Source organism: Syngnathoides biaculeatus, chromosome 1 (assembly GCF_019802595.1).
Source record: "Syngnathoides biaculeatus isolate LvHL_M chromosome 1, ASM1980259v1, whole genome shotgun sequence".
NCBI lineage: Eukaryota > Metazoa > Chordata > Actinopteri > Syngnathiformes > Syngnathidae > Syngnathoides > Syngnathoides biaculeatus.
This window is the reverse complement of record NC_084640.1, coordinates 9498593-9522994: the sequence shown is the minus strand read 5'-3', so window position 1 is coordinate 9522994 and position 24402 is coordinate 9498593. Positions and strand designations below refer to the sequence as shown.

Sequence of the window (24402 nt, the reverse complement as noted above, 5' to 3'; positions counted from 1 at the left end):
GGCTTCTCAGTGTTCCGTTGCAATCTGCCCAAACTTAAGTCACCGCGTTAGCGTATAAAGACCAAAGTAGCGTTTCGAAAACCGGCGTTGTCAGCAAGTAACTTCCACACAATGCCCCAGTGGAACCTTACCAAGTCAGTGATAAACATCTCTAATAAAGCTCCGATCGTGGCCAACTCAGCGTTGGTGTAACTAAACGCAATTATAAGTGTTTATGTGAGCAGCAACAGAAGGGGGGGAGGATAAAGAGGTTATACCCGACGACATCTGGCAGCTGTGAAGATGCGTTTGGACCCACGCTAGCGTGTTGCTAATGCTCAATGAGATCAAACATTAAAGGACCGGAGGGCAAAAGACTGTGAACATCTCGCACGGTCTTTATTATTACACAGTAACTGCACCTTCATCCCTGCAGCGACCAGGAGTCGGGCTTTATAGTCTCGATGCCTTGATGTTTTATGTGCGCTCCGTGAACAATTTGCCACAGGGTTAGCCGTTAGAGAAGTTGGTAAGCAACTCCGGGCAACCTCAGACCAGATAAAGAACAGGCTAAAGTTCACGTTTCTGGAGTTAACAGTACTGCAAAAAGACACGTTACATAAAACCCTCAAAAAAAAAAAAAAAAAAAAAAAATTGAACTAGTTACATGTTTCTGGTCTTTTGAAAAACTTTGCTAAGGCCAAACAATCAGAGTTACCATTGCCAATCATTCATTATTAAAGGCTCACCATGTAAATGTCCACACAGAATATGAAATTATATCAAACAAATGTTATTTATTTATTCATTTACTATACAGATTATAATTAAACCAGCACTGTTGTACTTACTGTTGCAAAAAAAAAAAAAAAAAAAAAAACATCATTATGAATGGCAAACCTTATTACATGGCAATTTAATTTTGCCATTATGGCTCATTCATTTTGAAAATAAATGTTAGTAATTTTGGACCATGTTATACATATCAAATAAATTTTAAAATAATTTACACTACTAATTTTACTTTCACTACCATACTGTATGGAAATAAAATTAAAAGTCAATGATATATTATAAGAAATATCAATAAAAGCAATAATACAGTAAGGAATCATAATTAAAACAGTATGAGTACAAAAATTATAAAATTATATCAAATCAAAAGTAAAATAAAAGCATAAAAACAAATTAAAAACTATGGTAAACAATTGTTGAATACCCATAAAATGTATTAAAGCAATAGTTTACCAAGTATATTCTCAAAAATGTTTATAATATGAGTAATAGTGGTATGTTAAAATATCCAATATTAACAGTATTTTTACATATAATATTGCAGATATATTTACATAATACTTAGAAAATAACTAATCTGATATTTTGATTTTAAATTTTAGTTCAGAGCAAAATACAGTAAAAACAATCCTAGCAGTAGTAGTACTGTATACTAAGATGTACGTATACTATAATAAAATCAGAGGTGCAGTCGAAATGAAAAAATATATACTGGACTGCATCACCATTTGTAATAAATACATCTAGTATTGCCACTAGATTATCCCACACGAATAAATAATGGGGCCCTAGTGACAGCCAATCATCCATTCGCATTGCCGCTTAACTATCAGTTGACACGTGAGTGATAGCTGGAAACGGGTCGATCGTTTTATAGACGACGGTGCCGTCCGACACAATTAGCTCATTTTCCACGCGCGAGATTGTCCGCGCCGCGATGTCAGCCCAACGCGGCGACTTCCATTTGATTACCCCCTCCTTGGGTCTCTAAGTGAATGAGCACATAATGACAGGCGTGGGACCGCTCACCCGGCCAATTAGAGGCCCTTCACCTTCACTCTGCTTCTCTGCATGTGTGCAATGAGCCCGCATATGTGTGCGTACAAGATACAAGTGTGGTTACCGCTTCTTGCTGCGGTGATCAATGCCCGTCAGCAAGCATCCGCAGATACCTCATGCACGCGCATCATTACGGTGAGCGCTGATAAACGAGGCCCTGTCGCTTTTATCGTGGCGACTCTGTAAAATTATCAAACCTTTATTTGCCATGTTGCGCCCAGATCATATGGTATAGGCAAAAACCTGTTAAGGGTACCTCATTTGGGCGAATTCCTTTCCAAACGTATGAGTCATTAAATCTTCTTCAAAATGGGTGGTTAGAACCAAATTGACCGACTACCTTTTAAATTTTGAGTATGGTCCTTCAGATTTTTTTTTCATGCATTCTGTTATGACAGACAACTTTTTATTGGTGAATCTTCAAAATAATGTTGTTATAGTGTTATACTTCCCCCATATTAGATGATGTGGGGCAAAAAACAACTTTTGATTACACCTGCTTCCAATTGGAATTATTGGAAATTTTAACCGATTTCGAAAGTCCGATTACGGTTTCGGTTTTAAACAATCGAAAACCGGTTATAACGGATTCATTGTAACGCTTTGCGATCCCTCGTTGCCAGCCAATCGCAGGGCACATAGAGACAAACAGCTGTACTCACAATCTCACCTAGTGGCAATTTAGAGTGTCCAATTAATCTTGCATGTCTTTGGGATGTGGGAGGAAACCGGAGCGCCCGGAGAAATCCCACGCAGGCAAGGGGAGACTATGCAAACTTCACACAGACGGGTCTGGGATTGAACCCAGGACCTCAGAACTGTGAGGCCAGTGCTTTCCAACTGATCCACCGTGCTGCCCTAACACATTTCTGTAAATGACAAAAAAGAGCATCTTTCTCACCTTCATCTTGGTGTGAGTTTGAAACCTGTGAATATATATATAAATATATATATATATATATATATATATATATATATCCGAATGGTAATTGGCCCGATCAATGGTGAGCCTGCAGCCAATGGGAAATCGTTATGCGCGCGAAACATGCAGTCGCACACAGGCACGCTTTGAAAGCACTGTCATCTGGAAAGTGAGAGCGCAGAAGAACAGACGAGGTTAGCAAAGGCAGATGGAAAGCTACAGTATGTCCCTAAAACTGAATCGATATCCATTAAGAGACTGAACACCACAGAGAAGCTGAGAGAAAGAGATTTCCAAAAGATCAGATGCTATATGTGACATTGAACAGAGCTAAGTAAATGAATGCGGCCCTTGTGAGCTGATCAATAGCACATGACACTTTGTGCGCTACACATACACACAGATACACACACTCTTTCTTTTTTCCTCTTTCTATGTCTTCTGCGCTTTAGTGTCAGGATTCCATCAGCCATTGTCACTATGATGTTCAGTCCCATGGAGAGGATGTGTTGCAGCACAACCTTGACAGATGTAAGCCTCATAGTAACTTCTATTTAGGATAGGAACAAAAAGAGTCATACTTTGCAAGGCCATTTGTTTGCTCGTGTGCAACATTAGCCCTTGAAGCAATGGAGGCAAAATGGAGTGCGGCAGTTGCAGCCGATGCATTATTTATTTATTCCGCTGATTAGTTTGCTGTCTAAAGATCAACATGACATCAGCTAATACGTGAGGACCAGTGAGAGCAAAGCCCTCGGGTAGTGCACCGAGCTAATTACAAAAAGAGAGCTAGCACCCCTGCGTCTACAACTTTTACTTCCCATAAACAAGTCGGCAGAACAACTATTTTCCCCACTGACAAAAAGATTGACAAACATCCTGCAAAACAAAGCGAGGCCCCCTTACCATGCCACTTATAACCTTTGCATGGATGACAAACCGTATATCAGTCCGTTGTGGTAAAGAGGGAGCTAAGTCGAAACCAGTCGCTCTACGTTCCTACCCTCACCTATGGGCATGAGCTGTGAGTCCTGACCGAAAGAACAAGATCCCGGACACAAGCGGCCGAAATAACTTTCCTCCGCAGGGTGTCCGGGCTCTCCCTTAGAGATAGGGTGGGAAGCTCGGTCATCCGGGAGGTGTCGAGCCGCTGCTCCTCGGCATTGAGAGGAGCCAGATGAGGTGGCTGGGGCATCTGATTCGGATGCCTCCTGCACGCCTCCCTTGTGAGGTGTTACGGGCATGTCCCACCGAGACCCCGAGGACGACCCAGGACACGCTGGAGAGTCTCTCAGCTGGCTTGGGAACGCCTCGGGATCCCTCCGGAAGAGTTGGAAAAAGTGGCTGGGGAAAGAAAAGTCTGGAAATCCCTGCTGAAGCAACTTCCCCGCGACCCGACTCGGAAAAGCGGTAGATAATGGATGGATGGACAAACCTGTCCTACCTGCAATTTTGTTAAAATTACAGAAAAAAAGTGGCCCACTGACAAGTTAGCAGACCAACACCAGTTTTCATGTCTAAACAGGTCTGGCGACAAACCTCATATGGACTGTTTGGCAGTCAATAGCGACACAAAAACAACTATTCACAGATATCACATTTAGACCTATGTATAATGTCTTCAATAAACCTAGCATTCATGTTTTGGAAACATGGGAGGAAGCCTTGGTAACAGGAATATGAAAACTCCACTGAACAATAACTTTCCCCACTATTGATAACTTTGCAGAGCAATCCCTCTCCCATTGACAAGCTCGTTGAAGAAGTGATCATCGTCGTTGTCAATAACCCCACCATCATTAACTTTGCCGAGTCAATCCCCCATTGACAAGTTTGCAAACAACTCCTCACACCCAGTCTGCCAAACAATCCACAGCCTGACAAGTTAGCCAAAACCCTCAACTTTGGTTATCATTTTTCTTTTCATCTGCCAACATCCATACAACAGGACTAACTTGGTGGCAGAGCTGAGAAGATAGTTTTGTTGTTGCACTGATTTCTCTGGTGGCAATGATTTGTAGTTTTTCATGCGGCACGTACCATGCCAACCCTGGCTATAGTGTCTCTGTCACATCTTCCAAAGAAGACAAATGAGTCCACCTCCCTGATGGACTTGCCACTTACCGCGAATCTTATTTTGGCAATGGAGTTGATCTTCTTCTTTATATTGATCAAAAGCTCTTTCTCCACTGATCTTTTCTTCAGGCAGAGCTTGCAAATTGTTTCTTTTTACCCACAATTCAAGAATTTCTTACAGTCAACGATGCAGCTGGGGTAGCTCTTGGGCTGGTCAGCACAGGATCTGTACTGCAGGAAGCTCAGAGCTTAGGTTCAATGTGTTCTTGTATCCTCTCCGGTGGGATTTTGCACACTGACAGGACCGTGATTCCATTGCAGTCGATGAAATTTCCTTTATTTAGACATTTGATTAGGAATCTGGGCAAAACGGTAGCATAGTGGTTGCAGGTCTGCCTCCCAGTTCTGACGTTTGGTGTTCAGAGGTTTGTTTTGCCTCATTGTGTTGTGTTTCCACGTTCTCCTGATGCTTACGTGGGTTGTCGCCTGGTAGTCCAGTTTACTCCCACAATTCCAAATTCTACATTAGGTCCATTGAAGTATTTAAATGTTCCTCCGGTAGAGTGTCATTATACAATATTGTATCCCAGACTAAGAACAAATTTTGGATCGTTAAGCGATCTGGAACCCTTCAAGATTCCCACATCCAGTTGCTATTCTTGAATCTTTATAGACTTTTGACAGACAGGTTCAACTTTATAACCCTTCCAGAAGTTCACCTGCCAAGAACAGTCACCTTTGAAGTTAGTCCCTCTGCTTAATGTGAAGGCGGTAATGAACACTGACACCTCTAGGGGTCGCCGGAGGGTGTTTTCTTCCCCTACCCTTCAGCGGTCGCTTCGGATGGATCTTTGACTTGTCCTCGAAGAAACTGACAGCGAGTGCGCTGACAGCAGGGCGGAGGCCTGTCCAAGGTTAATGCTGCTAAGTGACGTATAAATCATTTAGCAGTACGCCATGTACACATTAAAGCCTGTAGAGACATGCCTCGCATGTGTGTGTGTGTCCCGACAGAAGTCTCTTCAAATATTGTGAAGACTTTACTGAAGGTTCAAGTACTGATTTTATGTAATTACTGGCCAGGGATAGTTGTCTATTGGATTTGTGGTCCATTAGTGGGCCGGCCATTATTTAAACATTATTAAATAATACTAGTATATTACAATTAATGTCAAGCAGAGTTGGAATTTAACTCTATAAAGATTTTTAAAACACTTGAAGATACACCTTAACAAAACCTAAAACCACCAATGAGCATGTAAAATTCCAGGCAATAATACCAGTATATATGAGTGTCTTATTAGAAGCTTCTGTTTTGGTTAGCAACAGTCAGCCAATGAGATCAGCGGTTAATGCTTTTATATCCACGTTTGAACGGAGAACATTACAGTTCGTACTTGTAATAGAATTTCACCAAAGCAACGTGCAACATGTGATCAGATAATGTCTTGGTGAAGCAGCATGTGGCTCATTGCTCAAGGATTTGTATAATGCACAGGTGTCAAACTCAAGCCACAGGGGCCAGATGTGGCCTACCAGATGATTTTACATGGCCTGCAAAGGCAAATCATGCATCAAGCTCAACAATTCTTGTTAAAATCTGGACCAAAACTTCAAATTGTCAGGAAGGGCATCCAGCGTAAAAAATTGTGCCAAGCAAATATGAGCGCTAATCAGAAATTACACACTGTGGCGAATCCTTTACGGCACAAGCCGAGAGAAATAACGTTGACATATCGCAATCATTTTTGTGTTACCAAACACCAACTTGAGGTGAAAAATCCATTACCCTTGATTTCTGATACCAAACCTAGTTCAATAAATTGAATGTGTAAATATGATGAAGCGATTAAAGGTTTTTATGGTTTCACAGTCATAACGCTCCTCTGAGTGAAACGGGAAATCCAATGTGGCCCGCGACAAAAATGAGTTTGACACCCCTGACCTAGTGTAATGCATTCCGCTTCTTTTAACTACAGATGTCATCCTGTGGTAAACACACAAAAGACTTTTTGTATCTCATAACTTTCTATTGGAGTATGGCCCAAGACGAAATATAGTATACGTCTGTGTGTGCACTCACCAGAAGTCGGTAGTAGCGCATTACATCTACTCCGTTTACACAGGTAACAATTTCGATAAGCTGTACTTGTCAATATACCTTAAGTGCAATTTACATTGACTTCTTTATGTGAAAAAGGATCGACACGATACCTTCCGTGACAATTATTAACATCGGCAGTTCTACTCACCTCTGGCACTCACACCATGACTGCATATGGTGCCTCGCCAGCTTCGACATGTGCGTGTCAATCTGTGCGGGGGGTATCTAATAGGCAGGCTTACTGCAGTGTGACTTATTAATACTAACGTCAGGGCAACCCCACGGGGAGCTTAGTGACAGATACACACTTGCATCCAAACACAAATTCTCCAAAATCTATAAACATTACAGTCATAGGTCAAAATTACACGTTTATTGTATATTTGGGTGATTTTGTGGCCATATTATGAATGGAGAAGGTTGTTTTTCTGCATGTAACACTAGCAAAAGAAATAAATGGTGGAAAGAGTGACTCAACTTAGTGACATTTAGGTGGGATCATAAAAATAGACTTGAGCCAAAGTCAACTGATATTTGCAAACATTCAAATTATGACATCGTCTATCAGTGACATTATCCATTCATTTCTTAATTCAGTCATCCACCAATAATATCAAACTATCATAAAAACCCGGGACAATCTGGTCCTGTTTCTAGCAAGAATGGCGACATCATTCAAAATCATGATTGCCATGAGCAAGGCTGGACCACAGCCAAGACCATGTATTTAAGTTTGGAGTTTTGTCACTGGCGTTGCCAGTTCGTTGTCTTGTCTGAGTGTGTTGTGTTCACTGCCAGTTGGATTCTCCACCACTGAGAGTAAGTGTAGTGTTGTGCTATCCTCGTCACAGTGATTCTGTGCCCTTTGGTTACTCCCGTCCTGTTAAACCTTGTTAGTTTGGCCCATAGTCATTGGACCTTGCTGAATGTCTGCGTAGCCTAGCATTTTTGTGCCTCTGCCTTGTTTTGGACTGCTTTTTGGTATGGTCCCGCTTCCGAAGTAACATCATGTCCTCGTCTCAGAGTCCTGCATTTGGGTCCGCCCCTGCACCGTTGGTTTGGGACAATGATTTGAGTGTATGTTTCAAGAAATTACTAAAGATTATTACATGCTATACCGATGGTATGAAATCTTAATTCCACTGTCTGCACATCGCTGGATTTTGTCCTTATTTCTACTTCCAAATGACATTTGTCTCCTTACTAAGAACAACAATCCAACAATCACATATTCATCCTTATTTCATCATTTCACCAATATGTAGCCATCTATTTGACCTTAAATCCACAGCAATTGATCCTCTTATATCTACAGGACCAGATGGACAAACACACGCATTTATCTCATAATTAAAAGCGTAAACTGGAAACACCTTACATTATTATTTTTTTGTATATATTTTGTAATAAATAAAAAAAAAAATAAGGCTACCATTCAATATTAACCTCTATTGTTGAAATAGTTATTTTGATGCGTGGGGTACCGTATGAGCTCTGTTGCTACCCTAATAAAGATGGCAACACAATCGCACTCGCCTTTCTATTACGTCATCCTTGCGCCTCACGCTCAGGGTGTGACCAACGAACAAACGCTTAATCCAACTCTTTCAGTGTAGCAGTTGGAGATTGAGCATAAATTGATTAGCCATGCCTCGAGAGCGGGCCCCATGGATGATGTGCTACAGAGGCGACCGTAATTTTTTTTTTTTTTCACACTGGACACTTGTGAGCCAATAAATGAAGTCTGTGCAGTGTGCGTGTGAAATGCACGCCGGTTATTGCCGGATGATCACTTTCACTTCCTCCGAGATTGCGTGAGTCCCTGAGTTTTTGTGTGACAAGCGTGACTTGAGACTCTCAAGACCTTGGACGCTACACTCACATTGTATGACCAGTTAAGTAAGGTTGATGTAACTGCAGCTACATGAACTCAAAATACGTGTTTGCAGCACGGCTCGAGGAGCATGAATATAAACATTGTACATATTACACTACTTATTGTTAAAATGTAAGGAAAAAAAATACCATAGTAGTACTGTGTATAAAATTAATAATAGACAAAACTGGGCTAGACCAGCCAGGACAGGCCAGAGGAGAACAGGACAAGACAGACGGACACATACCGGTAAGTTCCAAATGAATCTTTAATATTGTCAGACAGCATCTGACAACTTTGAATTTGGCATCAATAAATCATTTCCAAGTTGCCGAGGTTTCCTTCACAAAAGGTAGTGAACATCATTCAGAGGAGGTCAAAATATCATCTGGCGCACATCAAACCACTTTGTGCCGCCTGCTAAACTTTAATTAAAACACCAAGGTGCCACACCGATAACCACGTTTCACGAGGTTTTGCGGACATTTTTCTCGGGCTGAAGCAAATTGGATTTTTGTAGTTGCTTTGGACATGAGACATCATCAGTGTCCTGTCAAGGCAAGATCCATTAACTGTAATGACATTATTATGTCGTCACGGCGATACACGGGCGTTCTGTCATCTGGACACCACGCCATTATAGAACTCCTAAAGTAGATGTGCATTTGTCATCATTTAAAACACCTTGCCTGTGTCTGAATGTCTGTGAAGGCAATTATTGCACACTTTTCAGCCTTGCCCGTTTTGTTTTCAGGGAGTGGGCATGTTTCATGTAAATAATAAAATAATAAATGTGGTGGATTAACCCCTGCTTGTACTTATATGGCAATTCATCTTAAAATCCCACTTAAAATGTGGCCTGTACAATTAAATGGAGTTATGATGGAGAAACCTAAAGGTCTGCTGACGCCCATATATGTTGTAAAATTGATAGTATGAAAATTACATATATTTCACTTCAATGTCTATTCTAAAAAAAAAAAAAAAAATGAGCGGAAAGCGCGAAGTTGTGGAAGTATCACTCGACATCCCAGTGGTAGCCATATTGCCTGTTACGTCATTTACAGATGTCATACTGAACAGTCGCCATTGAAAAGCTGCTATAGGAGACGAACAACAGGGATTTTCGGATTTTTCCGACGCCCCTTCTGACACGGAAGCTCTTTTCGACGAAGAGAACATCTCACAATCAAGAGAAGTGACCGGGGCAATATTATCCTATCGTTCCGAGCCATATTTAGATGATATACGGATCACTTCTAACTGACAACAGACTCCCCGACAGTATTTATGACAGTACGTAGTGTACTCAGGAGGACCCATGACTTATGTAGTTTATTAAGTTATTATTATGCGGCTCTTTTGTTACTTCGGAGAGGATTACGTCATCCCCCCCAACTATTATTTTTTTGATAGCTCTATACATACCTACTTGTTATTTGGAACCCACGATTGCTCCTGTGCAATCGATTTTACACGACGAACCGGGTGTTTTGGAAAGGCGTGAAGAGTGAATCCATCCTCCAGAGTGTTCGAGCAATATCCAGCAATACAACGAGCCACCATTTTGGCGATCACGCAGGGAAAAAAAACAGCTACTTTCCCGCTGCTAAAACTGGTATAAACACACGAAGCCGCCAGTGTGGGCATCTGGAAAAAATGTCACTTCCTCGTTCTTCTCCAGAACGAATGTCTTTAGAGGATTTTCATGGCTTGAGATACAATAATCCATATACGGGAACATCATGACGTGTTTTGAAAAAACAGATGGGTCCATTCCAGCTGCCTTTTTTGAATTAAAAACATACTAAAAATCATATCATACATGTGGGTTTAGCTTTATGATTACACACAACTACACAAATCCAATGTGGGGTTTTTTTTTTTGTGTAACTTTAAGGTGAACTTTCCACCTGGACAGATTAATGTGGGGACTATGTGGCGCACAAGCATTTCCATTACAGACATACACCTGCGTATTCGCATCCAGGGCTTTACACCCCCAGTTTTTTTTGTCTCCAGGGACAACGCTGACATTTTCTCCCTCATTTGAAATGCATGACCCGGGCAGGACTCGCGTATATGTGCACACCCTCATGCGTGTTTGACGGTGCGACGCATGTGAGCGAGCAAGAACATAAGAGATGAAAGATATGTGAGGGGGGAAAAAAAATAAAATAAAAAGGTGTGTGTGATAAAACTGCTAGTGAGAGGACGTATGGACGTTGCCACAGTGAAGAAAGAGATCAGTCACTTTTTCTTTGGGAAACACAGGAAGTGACAGAGAGTCATCTTCCAGTCATGCCCCACAACTGTCACACAAATAAAACCCTTTCTAGCATAATAGCAACATTTCACTTTTTAAATTCCTGTTATTCATATCTGCAAACACATTTTCCATGTGAGCAAAAGTGTTGCACCAAATTAAATTGTATCCTGTTACACTGAGTCAGGCAAAAAGTGAATGCTCACTGAGATTTGATCAAGTGCTCCATCCATTCTTCTACAGTATTTTTGATACCGCTTATCCTCATTAGGGTCATTGAGGAGCCAGAGCCCGGAGCCAGCTCTGTAATGCTGTACCCGTGTGTGACTTAAAAATGTCAGAAGTACAATTAAAATATTATCTGAAGAGTTAATTAAGATTTTATGATGGCACGGAAGGCCAGACCAACACGAATCATATGCTAAAGGCCACAAATCGCATTGCAAAACAAACCAATGTATCCTAAAAATGCATTTTATGAGGTCGCAAGCGAATGTGCAGCTCACTTTTGTCCATCAGTTGGATGTGATCACAGATACTCGTCGATTAAATTTCACAATTTAACACAGAAGGTCAAGGGATGCCAGCGAAGCAGCGTGATGTGTTTAATTACAGAAAGGTCGCCAACACAGGTTATGTTTTATTCAATGCTAATGTTTGGCTAAGCAAGGTTGCATGCAAATTTCTTGACCAAGAGATCCAATATTCATGTTTTTACATAAGTTTTTGGCTGACTGTTTTGTTTCATCTCCTTAAGAAAACAAGCTTATTTATACTCAGAAGTGGAGTTGAAGTTCAAATTGAGTATTCAACAAACAAAAACGCCCGCCAGGAGGAAAAAGCCGAAAAAGGCAACATCAGAGTTTGCGTCTTCTTTATTTTTGCTCTGAAGAAAACAAGACAAACAGAAAAGTTTTCTTTGCTGTTTTTGCGCCTCCCTGTCAAAGAAAAGGCCCCATCCACGACATGACTGAGTGTCTTTGTCAGCACGCACTCAAGTGTTGTCACCGCAACTGATAACGCGACTTGATCACACTCGTAACAGAACATGACACGGTACTTAAAAATACACGCCGAGTATGCTTTTAAACCTCGGTGGTATTAAAAGTTCAGGGTGGTCTCTTACAAACGTCTTTAGCCACACTACCCATTCAATCCTGGCAGTGAGTGGCATTTAATTTAAAATAATTATGTTGTCATGTGGATTTGATAATCTGTGGTATCCTGTCCAAACAGAGCCAAAACTATATTAAACAGGTTTATGCTTTTGAAATTTCTGCACGTTTGAAATTGCAACTCAACGCCTTCACTGCAGTTGCATGTTGTGCTGCCATATTGTCGGACAGCACTGGGGTATATTAGAAGACAAAGAATTATTAAAAAGCAAGAAGAGGCAGAGAAAGTACCGAACTGAACTCCAGTGACAGTTATTGCTCCCAGAGATGAAAGAATATTTGAAAGTGAGTACTGTATTGTAGTACGCTTTCTGTTTCTTTCTGCTGTTGCCGTGCGGGTGGTTAAGTAGGAGATTTTTGTATTTTAACAGCTACCACAACAATTATTGTAATTTCCATTAGCCCGTCTCTGGCGTTTTGGGGGCTCACCTCAGTCTGCTGAGTAACTGGCAAGAAAGCAGGAGTTCAGAACATTCTATAATGCTCATCCAGTGATGACCAAATAAGGTGCCCTCACAGGCTGCAGGTTTTTAAATGGATTGAAGGCAAATGAACAAGGTGAAGGAGGACAGAAGAAACAAAACGAATGATTATTCAACATGGTGTACGCGTGTGTGTGTGTGTGTGTGTGTGTGTGCATGCGTGTTGGCGATCATCTGTGATTCCTTCTCATCAGCACAATATCAAACTGCTTCTGACATGATGTTAAATAATACATCAGTCCTTTTCTCTCCCTCTTACACACATACATACAAATACGGCCTGCATGTGTGCTGCCTCATGAATTAATGATGGCCTGGCGGTCTTCACAGGGGGGGAAAAAATGTCTGTAGGGAGGGGTGGGTATGTATAGATATCTCACAATGACATCAAAGTAAGAAATGAGGGAAATCATTCTTACTCCAAAAATCTACGCAGCGGAGGAGAGAACGGAGGAATCTTCCCCGCGGTAACGTGGGCGGACGCTCCCCTGGGCGAGGGGTGCCCGAGGCGTTCCTGATCCAGGTGGGAAGCGGAATCCCTCTAATCAGATAACCTCTACTGGCATTTCCGACACCAGGGGCGTGTCGGTTACGGACCCCCCTCGGTGCTCTTTGACCACATCCTCAACTCATCTGCTCCATTTTTATGCAGGCCAACTTGCGAGCGATGTGATTTGATTTGGTATGTGCCCAGCTGAACGGCATGCTTGTGTTAACAGCTCATGCTGTGATGTTTCCAAGCAGGTGGGCTCCATCCATCCATCCATCCATCCATCCATCCATTTTCTGGTCAGTGTTACATGGCTGGACTCCACCAACGTGAACCGCTCAACATTCTTAACGGGGGCTGTGAGGGGAATCAATTCCGTGCCAATCACACCAAATTCAATTCTGTAAAGCACTAGAGCATCTATCCATCCATCCACCCACCCATCCATCCATCCATCCTCTGGTCAGTGTTACATGGCTGGACTCGACCAATGTGAACGGCTCACCAGTCTGAACAGGGGCCGTGAGGGGACTCAATTCCGTGCCGCTTACACCAAATTCAATTCTGTAAAGCACTACATCATCTATCCATCCATACATCCATCCATCCATCCATCCATTTTTTGTAGCCGTTATCCTCAACAGGATGGAGGACATTGTCTAGCCTATCCCCGCTATCTATCTTATGGTCCACCACTACACCAATGTTTCCCAAAGGTTATTGTGCTGAGGTACATATTTTACACTAGTTACTACATTACATTAGTTGTTACATTAGTTACTACATTAGTTATTACATACATACATTATTACACACGACATGACAACAAACAAAAATATCGCGACAATATGAATACAGAATTTAAGAGATCTTGTCCCAATGTAATAGAAAATCTGGACCTGTTGAGTTAAATATTTTATTACAGTTGTATGAATGGCAACAGGTTATAGGATATGGAGGATTATTGTACCTTCTCCCGTCTATTGTTAAAACATTTCATTGTTCTGCATGTCACTGAAATACATCCACCGTGGGGATCATTACATATTGCGGAAATGGAGCTGCCAAAAATAATCCATGCTGGTTCATTCTGCTCATGTATAGCGCTCCTCTGTGAATATTATGGGATGCCGCATGGCACAGCGAACCGCGGCTGATGCACGTATGAACGACAGGGGAATCTTCAGATGACACCTCCTGTTGCAAATACGCACGAGTCTTTGGGATCTGTTCCCAGGTGGACAAAGCACGGCTGCTGCCTACATGATGCATTCGTGAGGGTCGAGTTTGTAATGAGGCATCTTGTGAGTGTGTAGGGGTGCACTTCAAATTGCCAGTCTGCTGTACTGTATTGTTGAAGTAAAAAAAAAATAACTCAAGCTGTCCCTTGTTTTGTGTTTATTTTTTTTTGGACCCTTTGGCGTCTGTTGGGTCATATTTATACATTTTACTCCATTTGCATAAATTGTCCTGATAGGTGATAGTCTTTGAGAACACAATCAACATGTAATTGTACAATAATGTTGATAATTGTAGTTACCAATGTGGGAAACGGTGCCAGGTATTTCTATTTAGTCAACTTGTGTCACAAACCATCGGTGCAGGGCTGGACGCAAATGCAGGACTCCGAGACGCGAGCATGATGTTAGGCATGGTTTATTCAAGGAACAGGGACATACACGGTGTAAGCAGTTTGAGAAGGCAGAGGCACAAAACGCTAAGCAAAGGCAGGAGCTGAAAACGTGAAGCGAGGTCTGATGACTATGAGACAAACTAGGAAACATGAACTAGGACTTGACTATGACAATGAAACATAAACTAAGACAGGACTAAACTGTGGTGGCACAGAAACGATGTGACAAAGTAGCCCAACACTACGCTATTCTCAGTGATGGTGATTCCTACTGTCAGTGAATGCAACTCACTAACTCTGGGCTACGAACTGGCAAATGCCAGTGAGAAAAACTACAACTTAAATCCCTGTCTAATTACAGTTCCAATGAGAAGCAGCTGTGAGCGGTGACACGCCACTCTTGGCAGTGGCCAAGCCTTGCAATTTGAACAAACTAAAGTGGTAGGTGTATTTTTCATTTAATCAGAAGTTACATTTATATGATAACCGAGCAAGGTTTAAAAAAAAAAAGCGACGAAAAGAAAATTGGATGCGTCAGACAACGTCTGCGCAGTCCAACGTCGTCGGAATTGTTTCGTTTGTATTATGTTTTCCCCCGCAGCCTTGACAATATTTACACTAACTTCCTCAATGAGGACATCAAAGTTCTTTCTTCTCCTAATCAAAATGTGATCTGGACACGGTGACGATCATGCATAATGAGTTCTAATTTTAGGTCCAACTTCAGTCTTTTTCATTTTTTCTGTACATCTGAGGTTTGCCACGCGAGAATGACAAGTTGTTTACTGCCGGCCTCCGGTAAAAGGGTGAAAAGGCGACGTTTCTGCAAATGTTATATTAGTTGATGAAAAACAATTAATTGGCATGAAGTGACATCCAGTGATGGCAAAAAAGGAAACTGTAAAATCGAGATCTGAGCTACAATCCATCAAGTCAAAATTAAACTTTTAAAATGTTCACATCACAATGTTCAGATCTGAATGTTGTTCCGTCACTGTTGGTAATGAATATTGCGGAGATAAAACCCATTTTTCTTCTCCTTCTTTATTTTACTTAAGGTTGAGAAATTTGTGACACTATACACTGAGCACAGTAGCTCTTTTCTACTCTTTCTTAGCGAAAAAAAAATAGCCAAAGAAAAGCAAACCACACTTTTGGAGTTAATCTTGATGGAAAACTGATGCCTTGAATTATGTCACGAGTAATGATTTCTCACTTTTAAGCACTTTTCAGACATGGTCTGGAGTATCTTTTCCAGAATACAAAAGCTGGAACTTGTAAAGAGTTCGGCCGGACAACATGACAGGCTGCAGATTTGATCTGTGGCATTTTCTAAAGTCATCACGACACGTCAGGAAAAAGTCCATGACCAGGATTATTGTCCAGGCCAAGTAAAAAATGGACACCCATGAAAACAATTGTTATGGAGCTTTAAATCGATTCAACTGTCAGTCTGCAGTTTGGGAATCGGTCTTGAAACAGACTTAATTTGCACAAAGTATGCTCAGCTTCAGGAAATATGATTCCTATCATTTTCCCAAACTTTGAAATGAAGACTCGGAGGAAAGAAAAAAATGCTTTGTCTTCTTTTTCCCTTCGACTGAAACAGTAAGTGCTCACTAAGTGGGTTCATCTTGAAAATGTTCCACTTTTGGGTCACACTATGGCACTCGTACCGCCCGACTCGATCGCTCACAACGTCGGGCAGTCTTGACAGCCGTACGCTGTGGGAAAGGAATGAAAGTGTCACCCGTGACAAGCTGAAAACTCAATGTGTCAAATTCTTGGAGAACTTTCTCTGAAGTCGCTCAAAGACATTGGACTGGGAATAAAAGAAAGAAGGGAGACCCTCATATTGATACGGCGGAAGATCACCACGATGCCTTTCGAGATGCTGTGGATGCGTAAGTGCCAGTTGCTAGTTGGTTTAGCGGCAAGTTGTTTTGTTACATAATTGTTCACTTGATTTGCTATGTGTTCCTCTGTCAGGCTTTTGTGTCAAATTCTCCTGTCCTTACCATTCTGTCATTTTGGACTTGTTTTTCCAAACTGTTGCCCTGATTGCAATCTCGCTCTGCGCTTCTTAATCAGGCTTTTGAGCGCGACACTGATTCGGCGCTCTAGTATTTGTGCTTCTTTTTCAGGCTTTTGTCTAGCATGTTAGTCAACTTGTTAAATCCCAATCTTTTTTTTTTGCCTCCTCAGGCTTTCAGGTGCATTCTCGCTCTGGGCTTCTTTTTCAGTTTTTGTGCAGAACACAGCAGTCATCTCATGCCACTCTCTTTTGGGTTTCTTTTTTGGCTTTTGTATTGCACGTTGGTGTCAGGCCTTTTCACACTGTGTCCTTCTTTTGCCCATTCGCTCTCACGTAATCACTGTCGCTCTGTGCTTCTTTCACAAGGTTTTTAGTGGCATACAGCTGTTACATTTTCAGGCTTCCATTTAGCACACTGTTGTCACATACTTCTACTACTTTCTTTTGGGACTTTAGTGAAGCCCATTACTGTTCGGCAGTGTTATTTTTCATGCTTTTCATAAAGCACATTTCTGACGAGCTTTTACTGTATGCTTCTTTTTCAGACTTTTCCATCGCACTCCCTGCCACGATTTGTTAGAGTCTCACTGTCCTGTTTATGCATTTGTGTAGCTCATGGGCGTCATACTTTGTCACATTTTCACTCTGTGAGTCTTTTTTCAAATTTTGTGAGCACATTGTTCATAACAATTACTTGACTAAGGGCAACATTTCACGGAAGACTTAGTGACCCTCGGCGAGAATCTTTATTTTTTTTAAATTCTCAGTGTTGCTGTAAACGTTGACATGCACGCACGCACACACACACACGCGCGCGCGCGCGACAACACATTGACACGTTCTGACCTTCATAGATGAGTTTGAAGCCGTGTGCGGAGACGGCGAAATCGCTCGTCAGCCTCAAAGAGAAGACATTTCCGGTGCTAGTGACTGGAGCAGGAACCTGGAACCCCGTTAGTCTGCAGAGGCAAAAAAATATATATATATCAACAACACTCTCATATCATTTCTGCGTGGCTTCATATATAAGTAAAGACGTAAAAACACAGACGTAGCTTGTTGAGTATCTGTTTTACTTAACATTCTTTTGTCCTAATACCCTCTTAAACCAATGTAATGCTGTTTTTACTAGCGTGACTATTTTTTTCTGTATTACTCTGAAATTGTACATGTTCAGAATAATATAATAATGACAGGGAAATCACAGAATATTAAATATCTATATTTTTTTGCCAATACATGAACAAAAGTGTGGATTTAACAAAATAAAAACAAACAAAAAAACAAAAAACAAATGAATGACATCAGGGTTTTTCCGGTTTACAGTTTCTTGTCTTGGACTAAAGAAAATTGTGGTATTTCACATTTCAAGCTCAACTCAAATGTATTCATATTCACAGCTGTACCAAAACACAGTATACAACCCCGAACATAATAATATTAAGGTGGGAAAAAAAAAGGTAAATAATGTATTGATACTACTAAAAGCTAGCATTTTGTGAAAGATATTTCCGTGAACCAGTAGAAAAATTGGTAAGTACGCCAAGAGTAGAAGTGGTGTTGAATAACAATAGAGGCATACACAAATTGGCTTCTAGGAAATCATTTTTCTATTATTCTCGGCTGGTTTGATTACACCACTAGATGCATGTGCGCCTCATATGCCAGCCTCCAAGGTACAACACAAACAACTCTCCATTATTTGAAAATACATTTAAATTTTAAAAGAGGACGGTGGGGGTGGTTTGAGATGGCAATAAAAGCTGCCAGTGGATTGGGGGCTTTTAAATAAATCATGCCACAAGATTAAAGCCAATAGAGATGTGAACCCGCAGTCTTGTTTGATATATAAACAGGCACACAACAAGGATGGTGCACAAAGGCGACGCTGCATTGTTGGATTTTCTGAGAGGGTCTTCGAAGGAGGCATATTTTTTTTTGTTGTTGTTGTTTGTCCCCAGGAACTTCAATTAATTATTCAATGTTGTCTTTGGCTCTATATAAAGAAAGGTTGGAGGAAAAGAGCAAGTTTAACCACACAAAAAGTGAGGAAAATGCAACTGAAACAAAATGTAATCCTACATTTTTATTTAGCTATTCAATAAATTATATAAATTAAAATGGTTTTATAAAATGTCACTAGTGGAACGTGACCTTTAATAAATATTGATAAAATAATTAAATTTATTTTATATAATGCAATTAATTACAAATGACAATGAAAAACATCAAATTAGGAGGGAAAATAATTTTTATAAAAAAGTATTAATCAAAATTAACATTTAACGGTCGCTTAGGACCTGTGAAAGATTTGTTGATAAACATTTAATAAACTCAGAACATGGAAAATAAGAAATCAATGGAAAATTGATCGTAAATGACAAGAGCATTTGATATTAAAATAAAGAGAGACAAAACTACAATGGGAAAATTAAGATAAATCATAGATTATGAAATATTTTTAAAATTCCCAAACAATAGGACAACAAAGATTGTGATGGCTACCTTTTTTATTGCAAAAACAACATGGGGGGAAAAAAAACACTTTAAATGCCAGGTAGAGTTTCACAGTTAATTGTATTAGCAAGGTGCAATGTGGATCTCAGAAATATGGATTTAGTCATCTGACACTATGCCAATTACGTTAATGTTGTGTTATTTTTAAATTGTTATCCTGTGTGACTATAAATACCATGAAATAAAAGCTAGAATTGTGACCTTTTTGAGTCATATTCATCATTTGATCCGAAACCGAGATGTCTTCGGTGAGAAACAAAGACAAAAAGAACTGAGGTTGCAGTTCCAATACCTTTCGAGGGGGCTGTAAATGTCACGGTGTTGTATTATACATTGAGTATGTTAGAATTCCGTGAAGATATGTTCTGCTATCCTGTTAAACTGCGCAATGCTACGCTATGCGTATGATAAAGGTACGTTATCTTGCTTTTCCTTGTCATGCTATGCTACACTATGCTTTTAGATGCCCCCCCCCCACGTTATGCTGTGCACTTGCACAATGTCATTTCATAAAATGCTTCACTATGCTACATTAAATTACATGACATTATGTTATGTTATAATGCAGAGAGGAGCAACCTGGGCAGAGGGCGGCCTCGTTTCTCAATGAATAATGACGCTTATGTTGTTATTCAAGTGCAGTTTTTCTGTTGCACTAAATGTGGCTTATTTGTACCATGAGAATGAACAAATAACTTTTTTTTTTTTTTGCAACAACAATGATCATTAACTGATGATTAATGTCTGGGAATCACTCGTAAAGGGAGACGTGTGTGTGACCAGCTCTCTTTAAATTTTATATATTGTGCTTTTATGTGTGTCCGTGCGCGTGTGGTCGGGGAAGCACTCCACTGGTATTAGCTAGCCTGTCATTTTCTTGCTAATGTGATTTCACTCGATACACTGCACACACGCGCACAGGCGCGCTCACACACGCTCAAAAGGAACCATGCAGTTCCACTAATGCGATTGTCAGCCTCCTTTTCTTTCTTTCACTTATATCTGATTGTCACTTTATAGCCATTGTCGGTGTGTTGGGAATAATTTTTTTTTTCATAATGTGAAATGTGAACATAAGCTACGTGTAAGGCAAAGAAAAGGTGGGCGTAGAAACATTAAAATGGACCCCCAAATACTTTAACCACCAGGGAACTTCACCCTTCAGAGCAAGTAACAGGATCAATTCACAAGCTATTTACTTTCTTCCCATCCTCGTCGTGGGGGTTAAAGTTTCTTTTAAGAACTGTAAACCCAAAAATCGTCTCCATGACCCACCTGGCTTGCACTTACTGTACTTTAACCCCCCGCTTGGAACAAACGTAAATCATTTCGCACAGCAATCATGTGTGTAACAATGGACAAATTTCTCTATGATTTTTTGCATTAGCGCTACAGTCAGTCAGTACATTACCTGTATTTCTATTTTTTATTTTTTTGAGGCGAAACAAATCAGCTTTGTAGTTTCATAGAATTCTAGCACATACGCGCACAACATTGCGTCTACTCAAATGTTAGTCCTCATAACGACCACCTTTAACATTGCATAACGAAGAAATAAATCCAATACTTAGCAGGGGATTTTTTTACAATACGCCACATTTCAGAATTCAGATATTCTGATATACTATTTACGTGTTCTGGTGCAGATTTTTTCATTGCGCAACAGAGTTCAAATACCCACAGCAATTAAGTATTAATGTGTACGCAATCACATCTGTAATATACACACACACACAAGAAATTGTGACTTTTTTTTCCTGATAGGAAAATACTATCATTAATTAAGCTAGTAGACTTTTGTCAAACATTTTCGTATTTGAATGTAGAATGATAAATTATCTTTTGTTATATGGGCCAGTTTTACTGTAAACAGCAATGGGCATGACAACTAGCTTGAAGCAAGCACGCTTTGGCTCTTTTTTGGAGAACTATGCGAGCAAAAGAAGAGGAAGAGTACTTTAAAATGTATCTTTTAATAACTTTAGGTGTGATTTAATAAGTTTATTCATCTTCAAGCAAGGTATATGGTCTCTTCATTGGGTTTAGAACGTGTGCCTCCGATAAACAGAGTTCGCTGTTTGAACAATAATCATAATGGCTTCTTTTTAGATTTTTGAGCTTGAAACTACATCTAAATGAGCTGAGTAAGAACTATAAGAGCACGTAAATCACAGCCTATTCGTCAAGTGTGACTGAACACGCCATTTAATCAGGAGGAAGTTTACAGCGAGGCAGGCGTTCAGGGTCGCCATGGGGGACATAAATCAGTCCGGATGGAAGGGGGATGTTCTTGTTCACCCCCGTATTCATGTGTCCGTTTTGTCAGCATTCTCACAAAGTAACCATGACGACTGAGCCACACCGGCTAGTGGTGTCCTTGAGCAAGCCACGCAACTTTGGGTACCGTATTGTGACATGTCGACCAGGTAGTGAGAAAATGGAGGGTTCCTGTGAGGCCTTCGCACTTCTAAGAATTTTGCAACAGTCCATTCAAATTCTTCGACTAGCAACGAGTTACAGTAGGTAAAAAACATCCAGCTGCATGCTTACAAGGGGACTAACTGAGTTTTGGACAGTTCTTAGCGACAGTAATGTTCAGGTTGTCACATAGTAGAGTAAATCTCTTTCTCTTCTTACTTATATCGAAACTGGGCCGCGTGCAAGCGTGATGACAGTGAGGTGTGAGGGCAACGACCGCAAACACTTTTCATTACTAAGTTACACCCAGCAGATGGAGGAAATTTTACTCCCGAGCACCCAAGCCCACATCAGCCACTAAATTGATGCCAAATGAATGAAATGATGAAAGGCATTGAATGTCAGCAGAAAAAAAAAAAAAGTTTTGATATATTTTTTTTATTATTATTTTGGGCGAGTTGACAGTATAATTTTTCAATTATAAAAGTGAACATTGCAGGGCTCATTGCAAGCTACGCCTATGCATATTTATAGAAAAACTGGGTGTGTTGGGGGGCTGAAAATAATTAAAGTTTGAGAAACAGTGACTTACATGACATTTTTGTACACAGTGGACCCCTAAATATTTGCAGTTTGGCAGTCACTGATAGACCTAGTCATTTGTTTTTAATTATTACTAATTTATTTTGGCATGGCGGGGGTCACGGTGGTGGTACTGCACTTGGCGTGATATTTATGCAATAATACTGTATTTACAACTAGATTACATTATTGATTTATTGTTAACAACTGCAATTCAAAGTGTAGTGCTGTTAACTGCCATTACAATTATCCCCCCCCAAAAAAAATAAATAATCATGCCTAATTTTAATCTACTGGCAATAGCGGAAAACATCGGTGATTTTTATCAACATGATTATCGAAACAGTCCACTCCATTCAGATATCTTTTGTATCGCTTCCCATCACCTCACAGCTCCACGAACACACACGCACGCATCCCTCGTTAAGGCCATTAATGCTGTTTTTATCTCAGTTCACAAACGTCTGCTTCTGTTATTTCGCCACGTTTCATCATGCGGCGTCTCGTTAGCATTCAAATAATCATCAGATAAACTCCGTTTGACACATCCACTCGCGCACAAACTTGCACCGTCACACACTGAGGAGGAGGAAGGGGAGGTCCAGAGGTCATAATTTTTCATGTTGGCTGGAGAGTCAAGGGCAAGCATATTAATTTTCTTTTTTCTCGTGTTCATCACTGAGGACGCACTGTGTTTCATATTTATTGTATGTGCAAGGGACTGAGGAAAAATGATGAATCTCTTCCAATTATAACTTTTTCTCTCTTTTTTTTTAAAGGAACTGTCATCCCACCAATGCTCTCTCTCTTCTGTGCATCTTGATTTATTTCCTCCAGTCATGTCCAAAGTTCATGGTCTGGAGTCATGTGATTGATTAAGCGCACGCGTCTGAGTGACACGTGCACTATACATGTTTAGTGTGTGTTTGTGTTCATGCATGCGTGCGTTTGAGTCCCTGACCCGTCCATTAAATTAGTCTCACACACACACACACACACACACAGGCATCAGTGTCAGAGCACATCTGGGAAGAGAGGGATTAAGAAACTCTGCCACTTGATAAATAACACTGTGGTTCCCTAAAGTACGACCTTAATTTGTTACATGGCCCCGCCCAGAACACAAAACACTCGTATCTCAAGTCACGTTTCCTCGTTGAAATGATTGGCGCTCCTTCCTAATGTATATGACTCAGTAGTTTGCAGTAATAGCAGTCATTTGTTGCAGAGGATAAAGAATGTAATATTTTTACATATGGTTATACTGTCTGTCTACATGTTGCTCCAGTCTTTGTGTTCAAATATGCGTTGCCTGAAACGTTATAATACCGCCGATGTTCCCTCTCAGCTGCGCAACTGCACATTTTTGCACTTGTTGCACACTCTCAGCGCAGATGAAAACAGATCCAGCGCAGTGAACTAGTGACATTTTTTTTTTTTTTTAAACACAGCAGCACACTGACACTCACAAGAGCTGCTGTTCGGCCACACAGGCCAGACACCCTACTTGTTTACTTGACACCGCCCTCTCCACACTTAAAGGGCAACACAATTACAAACACCGGCCACCACCACTGCTTTAGTTAGAAACACAGTCTGCGCAACCTAGAGCAAAGAGAGTGAGACATGCTGCCTATGTTTACTCTCGATAATAATGGTAAAAAAAAAAAAAAAAAAAAAATGGACAAGATTTTCTCTTTTTTGAGTAAACAGGTCTGGTCTGAGGCCAAAACAGAAAGTGCAGGACGAGATGGTGTATAATGTTAAAATTCCACCTTGGCACAGCCTGATCGAGGACAAAAGCATAGACAATACAGTGCACAAAAAGCTAATTCTATATTTTAATTATAGGAGGCAACATAACATTAACCCTAAAACCGTTTGGGAGCATCATTCAGATTTTAACATGCAAGATATTCTGCAAGCAATAATTCAGTTTTACACCAAGAAAAACAGACAGCGATATCATTGTGGGTTTAAAAAAAAAGAAACA

General features: G+C 40.6%; 1 protein-coding gene across 6 annotated transcripts in view; it reads right to left on the bottom strand.

The window, feature by feature from the left end:
- The window catches only part of csmd3b (CUB and Sushi multiple domains 3b), a 326110-nt gene that overhangs the window by 165889 nt on the left and 135819 nt on the right, over positions 1-24402 (bottom strand). For all 6 annotated transcript variants that reach the window (XM_061814643.1, XM_061814652.1, XM_061814660.1 and 3 more), the window contains exon 5: positions 17739-17851. In XM_061814643.1, coding sequence (XP_061670627.1) covers positions 17739-17851 — 113 coding nt within the window. The remainder of the gene's footprint in view (positions 1-17738; positions 17852-24402) is intronic.